General features: G+C 56.6%; 1 protein-coding gene across 3 annotated transcripts in view; it reads left to right on the top strand.

Annotated features, from left to right (window-relative positions):
- Window positions 1-1065: 1065 nt before the first annotated feature.
- The window catches only part of LOC120401859 (L-gulonolactone oxidase), a 32112-nt gene continuing 22202 nt past the window's right edge, over window positions 1066-10975 (top strand). For 2 of the 3 annotated variants that reach the window (XM_039532083.1, XM_039532081.1), the window contains exons 1-3: window positions 1066-1128; window positions 7839-7940; window positions 8831-8956. In XM_039532083.1, the coding sequence (XP_039388017.1) occupies window positions 1120-1128; window positions 7839-7940; window positions 8831-8956 (237 nt within the window). In that variant the 5' untranslated portion in view covers window positions 1066-1119. Of the gene's footprint in view, window positions 1129-1955; window positions 2136-7838; window positions 7941-8830; window positions 8957-10975 lie in introns of those variants that run through there. The other variant, XM_039532082.1, reaches the window with a different exon arrangement.

Genomic DNA, 10975 nt, shown 5'->3' with positions numbered 1-10975 from the left:
TGTGTAGCATGGGACAATTGGGGGCATTTCTTTTTCTCCCTCTTCCAGCACTGACCATGCGCTGGGGTATCAGTCACTATGATTAGTGCAGGTCTCCTGGGAGCTAGGGATGGTTGTTATCCTCCTCCGGTTGGATTTATTCTCACTACACCTGGTTCACCCCAGGGCCAGGGCCAGCTTTGTTAAGGTGTTTACGCACCTAAAGATGCAGATTTCTTGTGGAATTTTCCAGTCAATGGGAGTTAGACACCCAGATCCTCAAATGTAGTTAGGTGCCTAACTCCCATTGGTTACAGTGGGAGTTAGGCACTTTGTAACAGGGTGGTTGCCCATGGGCTGGAGAGCCTGGGGCCAAGCCAGCCCTGAGGACCTGATGAGCCCCAGCGGAGAGCAGGAAGCGAGTTCCTATCTCTATGCACAAGGCAGCAGGGAGCTGCCATGGGGCAGGTGATGGGGAGAAGTAGCTGGGGGGCAGGCCGGATAGTAACCTGGGGGGATGCTCAGGAACAGATGCCTGAGATGCTGTATCTGGCGTGAAGATGCAGCAAAGACTGACTCCTGCAGAGACACTGAACTGGGACCCAGCTCTGGCCAAGAGGGCTGGGAACCCCCAACTAAAGGGAGAGAGACACTGAACTGGAGGGCCAGCGTGTACCTGAGGACTGAATAATTTGGGCCCCAAATTTCCCCATGGACTGTGTGGAGTTTTTTTGCGGAGCTCTGTGAAGGAGAAAACAAGGGTGGGGCACTGCGGTGGCAGGAATAGCAGGATTTGGGTATCAAAATAAGCAGGATTGTTTCTAGTGGGGTCAGTTCTTGGCCTTATGCTAGTTAACCTTTTTATCAGTGGAAGAAAACAAAATCATCACTGATAAAAGTTTGCACACAACACAAAAACTGGGGGAGAGGTAACCAGCGAAAGGACAGGTCACTGGTACAGCATGATCTGGATCACTTGGTGAACTGGGAGCAAGCAAACAAGCACCCCTGGCCACAAGGAGGCGCTGTGGAGACAGTAAGCAACTGACCTGGTTACACACCTAATTACCATGGAGGATCTGGGGCCTAGGCACTTTTGAAACCCGAACAGGCTCCCACCTGCATCCCGTTAAAAATTGGATGTGGTGGGTACGTCTACACAGAAGCTGGGAGGTGTGATTCCTAGTGCTGCACTTGTCAGCCTTGCCTGAGCTAGCACCTAAAAATGGCACCCTGGCTGTCCGGGGGCGGGGTGGGATTGTACTCCAGCAGCTACCCCGTGCTGCCGCGGCCATGCCGCTATTTGTAGGCGCTCACTCAAGCAGAGTTAGCGGGTGTGTGTGGGAGTGACACCCCCCGGCTGCTGTGTAGACACGCTCTAAGTGACGTGCCCAGGGTCATGCAGAGTGCCTGTGGCGGAGCTCCAGCCTCATACTTGAACCGTTGGATGGTCCTTCTGCCAAAGCCGCTACGGGGGGAGGGTGGCCACTCCCACGTTCCCTGAACACGGCGTGCCCTTCGAAAGGGTGGCCCCTGTCCAGTGCTGGACAAAACCACGCCCGGCTTTGTGTCTGTAACAGACGGGGCACAGACCAGCCGGCTTAAAACCAGCCCTGAGCCAGGCAGAGAGCTGGGCCCAAGCTGTTCGTGCCCTGTATCTTTTCTAGGTTGCTCCTGGAGGCAGCAGGAGGCGTGAGCCCGGTGCCAATCCGCTTCCTGCCAGACCTGGACCTAACATGCAGGCCAGCTGTGCAGGCCCCACGTGTGCTGGTCCACAGGGCCCCGGGTCGGGTCAGAGAGATCAGCTCTGCCATGGTTCCTCCTGGGGCCTGGCTTGCTCAGAGGAGGGTAGGGGGCAGGTTGCAGAGACAAGGCGAGTGCGGTTACTCATTAGCCCTTCTTAGCCTGGAGGAGGGAGGTGCTTTGCTGGCCAGACACTTCCCCAAACCGGTTCTGCACCCAGCCAGGCTGACTCAGCAGCTGCTCTCCACTGCCCTTGCAGGTCAGGAGAACGGTCTCCCCACACCCTGCTCCTGCTCCTCTTCCACTGCCCCATCTGGGCACAGCTCCTGCACCGCAGACCCCCTTTGCCTGGAGCCACAGCCCAGGGGCCCTGCTTTGGGCAGAGACCGGACCCCAGCGAAACCAGCGTGATGGTAAGGATCTGCCTCTGGAGGAAACTGCTTCTGGCCTCTCCGGGAGCAGGGGTGAGGGTGAAACCCCTGGTTGCGGCTCTGCAGCGCAGGGATAATCCAGGGGTGGCTGGGGGTGCAGAACACACGTGGGGGAGTTTTTAAATTGTAACTTTGAGGGTGGAGGGTTGGACAAAAAATGCCTCTTTGACCAACACCCAACTTGTGGATGAAACAAACAGGCGCCACACCCCAAACCACTTTGCTTTTGGTACCCAGTGGTCAGGACTGGGGCTCGGGAAAGCAGAATTATTTTGGGCATAAGCTTTTGTGGATAAGAAAACCCCATGAAAAGCCTACCCACGAAAGCCTGTGCCCGAATAAATCTGTTGGTCTTTAAGGTGCCACTGGACTCCTTGTTGTTTTTGTGGATACAGACTAACAGGGCTCCCCCTCTGAGCCGCAGCATTATTTGGTGATGACTGATTAGTTGTAACAAGCGCGTGTTTTGAAAATGGAACATTCTTGTTTAACCAGACACCGAGTTTTTGGTTCAGTTTTTCGTTTAGGTTTTTCAAAGGAAAAAAAAAAGCCATGGGGAATTTTAAAACCAGTGAAAACCTTTGCAAAATGTCCCCCCAGAACTGACTTGGTCTGGCCCAGCAGCTGTAATTCAGAAGCTGTTGGGGGCTGGGATTTAGTGCTGAGAAAGGAGGGGGGAACTGCTGCTGGCCACTCCCCAAGCCCCTGGCCCTGGAGGAATCCCCCCACCCCCACCCAAGGAATCTGTCTCCAGGGCAGGTGTCTGAGATAGGAGATAGGTCCTGGCTGCTTGCTGGGAGCCCCAGACAATGCAATGACAAGGGGCCTTATTTGTACAGCCTCTCAAAGACAAACTGGGTCTGCAGAGTGCAAACACAAAGCTAAACTCCCCATGCAATAGCAAAGGGGGCGTGAGAGTGTGTCAGGAGTGCAGCAGATGGGGAGACCATGCAGCAGGGCTGCTCTTGCACAAACAGTGCTGAGACTGGGGGCAGAGTCGGGGGGCAGGGCTCAAGAGAGGATCTGAGGAGCGGAGCTGAAAGAGACAAGTGAGTAAGCAGCCTTGGGGTTCTAGTCCAAAGGGGTGTCTACGCTGCAGCTGGGAGCGAGCCGCCCAGCCCGGCTCCACAGCCACAAGCCAGTGCACAAACAATCGCTGGGACTCCGCACGGTGATTGCTAGCAAGAGTCTGTCTGCCTGGGCTGGGAGGCTCCGTCCACCTGCAGTGAAGACAGACCCTGGCTTTCCTCCCTTGTAATGCTGGGATGGTGAGGACTTTGTAGCTTGGCAACTGGGGTCGGAGGGTCTCGAGCTGGTGTTGAGGCAGTAGCAGGTTCTCAGAGGGAGGGTTATATGCGGTGGGGATGTATAGGAGGGGGGCGGGGGAGATGACCATGCCTTGCAAATCCAAGAGTTGCAGTTACAGATCCGGCTGGACGGGGCCACACCGGCTTTTCATGGGGCCCATTTGCAGAGGGATTTCCCTGTGGAGGGCCCATTTCCCCAGCAGGAGCAGCAACCTCGCTGGCGTTAAGGACTCTGCATGGCCCAGCCTCCCAGGCTACGCCCAGGCGCTGCTCAGCTTTGAGCCCAAGCCCCTTTCCGTCCACACACGCATCAGGCTGACCTGGGTCAGCGAGCACCCAGGACCTGGCTCCTAGGTCCTGGCTGGGGCATGGGTCAGAGCTGAGCCCTGCTGTGACTCGGGTCCATGCCCTGTCGTCGTGCAGTGTGGACGCAGGCCCAAGTCAGAAGGTCGGCGTAGCGCAGAGGGACGCGCTAACACAGCTGGGAGACGCACTAACACAGGCTCACAATGCAGCGTGGACACTCGAGTGCAGGCGCGGAAACGCCGAGTCCACAAGCCTGGATCGGCAGCCCCGGGTTTAGAGACAGTGTGGATGCACCCCAGGGAGCTGGGTGGCCATACAGGGGTTTGCAGCTGCAGTTAGAGAACCGTTTACAAAGGCAGCTTCTGGCAGGCCAGGGATTGCCAGGGGGAGCCGGGGGGATCAGGCGTTGCTGTGTTGAGCGAGCTGTGGTCAGCCCCACTGATAGGAAAGGAGCCTTCTGGGCACCCAGGAGCTTCCTGCGTCTTTGTGTTGGTGCCCACTTTGTAACGCGTTTCGGGGGTGAAAGTGACCATTCTCCAAAGCCCGAGGAGCCAGCTCCACGCACGGGGCCCGAGTAGGATCCCGTCCGAGCCCCTAGGCACGGACTTGGGCAGCTACCCCCTCCCACGCTGTCCTTAGCTCTGATCCAGCTAGTGCAGGTACGTCTACACCGGCCGTTACCTACACCCCAGCTCCAGTGCACACATCCCCGCTGTCCTGGTGGGAGACAGCAGAGGGTGTTTCAGTAACAGCAGGGACAGCACCTTCCATCCGCGCCTCTCCTCCCCTTTCTCTCTCAGTCCCAGCGCCATCACTAGAGCTGGCCGGAGAAGGGAATTTCCATTGCCCAGTCAATTCCGCTGGGTCGACATTTTTGTTCCATTTTGCATTAGAATGAACATCGACCTGGCAGAATTTCCAGCCAAATGGACCGATCCATTCGGTGCTGCCTGCTGGGCAGCCAGCCAGCGGACATGCCAGGGAGCCAGGCAGCAGGCCTGCCTGCTTTCCTGCCAGCCCCACCCGCCAGCTCTGGCTGGCCGGTGGGTGGGCTGGCCGGCGGGCTGCAGACTGGCCTCCAGTGAAAGCTTTAAGGAATTGACACGTTCCCGGGAACATTTCAGTTGCTTCAGGTCAGCATCTTTCTATGGAAAACTGTTCCCTGGAAAAACTTTCAACCAGCTCTACTCCTCTGCAATGGCAGCAGCTGCTCGCTATAAACGGGGGGTGGCGGGGCATTCTGGCACCTTGCCTGTGCTCCCCTCAAAGCCCATTTCCTTCTGTGGGTGACACATGCCACGTCAGACTGTCACCCCTCCACCTGCACCCTGCAAACCAGGGGCAGAACAGGGCAAGTCAGGGTGTTAGCTGGGGGCTTCGCACAGGGAGCAGTCGGGGTGTCAGGGACGGGAGGGGTGCAGGGTGGGTGCTGAGCCTGGGGAGCGGGGGGCAGTGGGGGTGTCTGGGTTCTATGGGGAGCTGAATGGGGGCTCTGCTTGGGGAGTGGGGGGCAGTTGGGGTAAGAGGGAGCAGGGTGGGGCTCTGCATGGGGAGCAGGGGGCAGTTGGGGTGTCAGGGATGGGAGGAGCGGGGTGGGTGCTGAGTATGGGGATCATGGGGGCAGTCAGTGTGTCCAGGATAGGAGGAGTGGGGTGGGAACTCTGTGTAGGGAGGGGCAGTGTTTGGAGTAAGAAGGAGCCGTGGGGTGCTGAGCCTGGGGAGGTGGGGGCAGTGGGGTGTCGGGTAGGAGGAGCAGGGTGGGGCTCTGCATGGAGAGGGGCAGTGGGGTGTGGGGTAGGAGGGGAGCAGGGTGGGGCTCTGCATGGAGGCGGGGGCAGTGGGGGTGTCGGGTAGGAGGGGAGCAGGGTGGGGCTCTGCATGGAGCGGGAGCAGTGGGGTGTCGGGTAGGAGGAGCAGGGTGGGGGCTCTGCATGGAGAGCGGGGGGCAGTGGGGGTGTCGGGTAGGAGGGAGCAGGGTGGGGGCTCTGCATGGAGAGCGGGAGGCAGTGGGGGTGTCGGGTAGGAGGGGAGCAGGGTGGGGGCTCTGCATGGGGATCTGGCAGAAGTCCGGGTTACAGGGATAGGAGAGGAGCAGGGGAGTGGGGGCTCTGCATGAGGGAATGGGGGTTTGGGGTAGGAGGGGAGCAGGGGGTGCTGAGCCTGGGGAGTGGGGGGCAGTGGGGTGTCAGGGATAGGAGGAGCAGGGGGTCCAGGGTGTCAGGGATAGGAGGAGTTTGTCAGGGGCTCTGCGTGGAGAGTGGGGCAGTGGGGTGTGGGGTTGGAGGGGAGCAGGGTGGGGCCTGCCTGGGGAGTGGGGGCAGTGGGGTGTCAGAGGCAGGAGGAGCAGGGTGGGGGCTCTGCATGGAGAGCGGGGGCCGTGGGGTGCCGGGTAGGAGGAGCAGGGTGGGGCTCTGCATGGAGCGGGGGCAGTGGGGGTGTGGGGTCGGCGGGGCGCTGGGTGGGGGCTCTGCATGGGGATGTGGCATCTGTCAGGGTGTCAGGGATAGGAGCGGAGCAGGGGGCAGTCAGGGTGTCAGGGATAGGAGGGGAGTGGGGTGGATACTCTGCGTAGGGAATGGGGGAGGGTTTGGGGTAGGAGGGGAGCAGGGGGTGCTGAGCCTGGGAGTGGGGGCAGTGGGGTGTCGGGTAGGAGGAGCAGGGTGGGGCTCTGCATGGAGAGCGGGGGCAGTGGGGGTGTCAGTGGTAGGAGGGAGCAGGGTGGGGTTCTGCATGGAGGCGGGGCAGTGGGGGTGTCGGGTAGGAGGGGAGCAGGGTGGGGCTCTGCATGGAGAGCGGAGCAGTGGGGTGTCGGGTAGGAAGAGAGCAGGGTGGGGGCTCTGCATGGAGAGCGGGGGCAGTGGGGTGTCGGGTAGGAGGGGAGCCGGGTGGGGGCTCTGCATGGAGAGCGGGGGGCAGTGGGGGTGTCGGGTAGGAGGGGAGCAGGGTGGGGGCTCTGCATGGAGAGCGGGAGGCAGTGGGGGTGTCGGGTAGGAGGGGAGCAGGGTGGGGGCTCTGCATGGGGATCTGGCAGCAGTCAGGCTGTCAGGGATAGGAGGGGAGTGGGGTGGATACTCTGCGTAGGGAGTGGGGGAGGGTTTGGGGTAGGAGGGGAGCAGGGGGGGTGCTGAGCCTGGGGAGTGGGGGGCAGTGGGGGTGTCAGAGGCAGGAGGGCAGCAGGGTGGGGGCTGAGCACAGGGAGCGTTTGCCAGCATGTCTCTGGAGTTTTCCCTGCTCCCACAGCCGTGCTAGACAGGACCCCATCGTGCTGCTGCTGCTGGTGTGTTGACCCTGTTAGGACACAGGGCTGGCGAGAGGCTCTGGATTGACAGCCCCTGAAGTTCATTATTCCCCTGGAAGCTGTTCAGCAGAGGTAGCTGAGTGATCTCCACCCCCTGGAGTGGCTGACTCGGCGAGGAGACGTTGGTTCACTCTCCTGTCCAAAGCCCAGTGCTAGTCCCCGTCGTCAGCGCTGGGCTCTAGGCGTTAGGTGCAGGCCAGCCGTGACCTGCACATGGCCTGGCCGCTGCACAGCCCTCAGCTGGTGATTACTAGGGGCCGTTCGCCGCTCCGGATCTGACCTGCAGAGGCAGGCTGGGTATCTGGTTATCCTGATCCCATTGTCCCCTCTCCTCTGGTTTTGACCATGGTGCTGTCAAGGGAACATAGGAACAGCCAGGCTGCATCAGACCCAAGGTCCACCTAGCCCCGTGTCCTCTCTCTGACAGTGGCCAGCAGCAGAGGCTTCAGAGGAAGGAGTAAGAAACCCCACAGTAGGTGTGTATGGGATAATCTGCCCCCAGCTAGGTCACCTCCTGGTCTCTCATAGTTAGAGACTGGCATAAGCCCTGAAGCGTGAGGTCCAATACTTAATATCCCTTCCAGGATTCCGTTGTCATTAATTATGAACACTCTGGATATGCCTGATGTCCATATAAATATTCAGATCCTTTTGCAATGTTGTTCAGTTGTTTACCTCAATAGCTTCCTGTGGCAGGGAGTTCCACAGTTTAATCACATGTTGTGTGGGAAAAAAATCATTCCCTTTGTCAGGTTTGATTTGTTTTTGTCCTAGGTTCATGGGCAGGGAGGGTTCAAGTTCCAGAACTGGGCTAGGACCTACGGCTCCTCTCCAGAACTGTACTTCCAGCCAACATCGGTGGAGGAGATCAAAGAGGTAAGAAGGAGGTTTCAGTCCAACAGTCTGTTGGAATAAAAAGCCAAGGCAGAATGGGTAGGTGGAAGGTTCAGGGCTGAGATATCTCCCTTCCTTCTGAGTATCAACCCAGCCCTCATCAGGAATGCAGAACAACCACCGAAGCCTCCAAAGTACAGAGCATGGGCTCCTCTCAGAGATCCCAAGGCCAGAAGGGATCGCAGCGATCATCTAGTCTGGCCTCCCGTATAGCACAGGCCAGAGACCTGCCCCAGAATAATTCCTGGAGCAGAGCTTTAAGACGAACACCCAGTCTTGATTTAAACATTGTCAGTGATGGAGAATCCGCCTGCAGGTTCTTAGAACCGTCCCTCTCCCTGATCAGAGCCACATCTTGAACTAAAAGAAGCAGGAGGAGGGGGAGGAGAATCCGCATTCCAAAGCAAAACGGCCTTTTTAGACTCAAGGTGAAATTCTGGGGGACGCAACACGAGGTCTAGGCACCACTTTAGTCCATTTAAGGGGTGCCTGAACCTCAGGCTGCCATCTGCATGTGGAGGATTTCGCCCCCTGGGGATGGTCAGTGTAAATACACCAGCTACTGCCCCTTTGAGGATAAGTGGCTAGATTTTATTTTACTGGGTGCACATGCGTTAGCAACGTTGTCCTCTTTATTCACCTGTGCTGTGGTAAAGCTTTGCTCCCTCTAGTGGCTGGAGGCCTAGAGAGGACAGCACTGTTACCACAAGCGTTTGCTGTGTTCTAATCTCATCCAGCTCAAATGGTCTCACTGCTACTCTTGTACACAAGTGTCCTGGGTTCGAGTCCTCTGCACAGCTGGTTCTCCATGTGCTCCGGGCTCAGAGTGCCTTTGAAAAGCAGCCAGCATTCACAGTGTGATGTCTTTGCAGATTTTGGATCTGGCCAGGCAGCGGAGTAAAAGGGTGAAGGTGGTCGGTGGTGGACATTCCCCTTCGGACATCGCCTGCACAGATGACTTCATGGTTCAAATGGGGAAGATGAACAAGGTCCTCAAGGTACTGTAGGTCCCTGTTCTGCCAGACTGCGGGATCTCCCCAAGGTGTTATGGTTTGGGGACACATTGGTGTAACAGTCCTGTTAATGCAAATCAGTAATTATTGTGTGTCGTAGACGTAGCAATAACAGTGAGAGCTGATACAAAAAAGGGGAAGGGGGGGGAATCACACAATTTTTTTTTTTAACATTTTATCCCATTTGGAATTTTTTGGGGGGAAAACCTCAAATTTTGAAATGTCCCAAAATAAAGAACTTTCAGGCAACTCTCCACCTGGTCAAAAAACCAGGGGTGGAGGAGGAAATTAGCAAAAGTCACCTCAAAATTATGGCTCATTTTAAACCCTAAATTCATCACATTGTGACCAGCTGTATATAATAATAAAGTAGTGTTGCTTTAATCTGTGCTTTGCTCTCACACACACTTTATAATCAACATCAAAATGGCCCCACTGGGTCCGACCAAAGGTCCATCTAGCCCAATATCCGGTCTTCCGACAGTGGCCAATGCCAGCTGCCCCAGAGGGAATGAACAGAACAGGGAATCATCAAGTGACCCATCCCTTATTGCCCAATCCCAGCTTCTGGCCAACAGAGGCTAGAGACACCATCTCTGCCCATCCTGGCTAATAGCCATAGATAGTCCTATCCTCCATGAATTTATCTAGCTCTTTTTTAAACACTGTTATAGTCCTGGCCTTCCCAACATCCTCTGGCAAGGAGTTCCACAGGTTGACTGTGCATTGTGTGAAGAAATACTGCCTTTTCTTTGTTTTAACCCTGCTGCCTATTCATTTCATTAGGTGACCCCTAGTTCTTGTGTTATGAGAAGGAGTAAATAACACTTCCTTATTCCCTTTCTCCACACCTGTCATGATTTTATAGACCTCTATCCTATCCCCCCCTCCCCTGTCATCTCTTTTCCAAGCTGACAAGTCCCAGTCTTATTCATCGCTCCTCAGACGGAAGCTGTTCCATACACCTCGACATTTTGTTGCCCTTTTCCGTACCTTGTCCAAGTCTAATAGATCTTTTTTGAGATGGGGCGACCACATCTGCACATAATATTCAAGATGTGGTTGTACCCTGGATTTATACAGAGGCAACATGATATTTTCTATCCCTTTCTTAATGATTCCCAACATTCTGTTTGCTTTTTTGACTGCCGCTGCACATTGATTTCTGCCCCCCTTCCCTCCAGCTCTCCTCTGTGGCAGGGCAGGGGGCAGGTTGTAGCTGTCTGGGGCCTGGCACTGACAGATTGGGATAGCTGGGGGCGGGTGGACCCACAGGGAACACTGCTCATTCTAAGCTAATAAATCACCAGAGCTCAGTCATTACTGATAATCAGCAGCAGCTTTTAATTAAAGGCAAGGCCTGTTCCCTGATGGCTTTTGCTCTTAGGGACTGAAATAAATAGCTTGCAATGTTAATGAATGGGCTGTGGAACAACAAGGGTAGAAACATCTCTGTTAGCCTGGCTGAGCAGTGACAGCAGGGCTTACAGGGCACGGGCACGATCCAGAATAGACAGTGTCCCCAAGCAGAGCATGGGGTCAGGGGGCACCAGGGGGTCAGTGCACCGGGTGGGGGCAGAGGCGTTGAGTCCTGTAGAGCACAAGCTGGAATGGTCTGGGTGAGTCAGGCTCGTCCCAGGCGGGTGGATTTTTCTCTTCACTGCAAAGTGGTCCGATTCTGAGCAGGGCTGGAGCAAGGGAAAGGACTGGAGCTGCAGGGAGGCTGCCGGTCAGTGCTGAGGTGCATTGGCAGAGCCAAGGGGGGAAGATCTGGGCTGGAATAGCATCGGTTCCGGCAACACAGCTCTCTGCACCATCTCCGCTTTGCTTATTGGTCCATGCTAAATCCCCTGGATTCATCCCCTGGGGTGTTTTACTAGGGAAGCTTCAGGATGTGTAGCTCAGAGGCTGGGTCAAACTACAGTCATCCCGGTGGAGGTGCTCTGCGAGGAGCCTGGACGCACTACATAGTCACACCGGTGACTGCCGCGTAGGCATGTTGCC

The sequence above is a fragment of the Mauremys reevesii genome, linkage group 3 (assembly GCF_016161935.1).
Source record: "Mauremys reevesii isolate NIE-2019 linkage group 3, ASM1616193v1, whole genome shotgun sequence".
Lineage (NCBI taxonomy): Eukaryota > Metazoa > Chordata > Testudines > Geoemydidae > Mauremys > Mauremys reevesii.
Note: the sequence above shows the minus strand (reverse complement) of the source record. Positions and strands in the feature narration are given on the sequence as shown.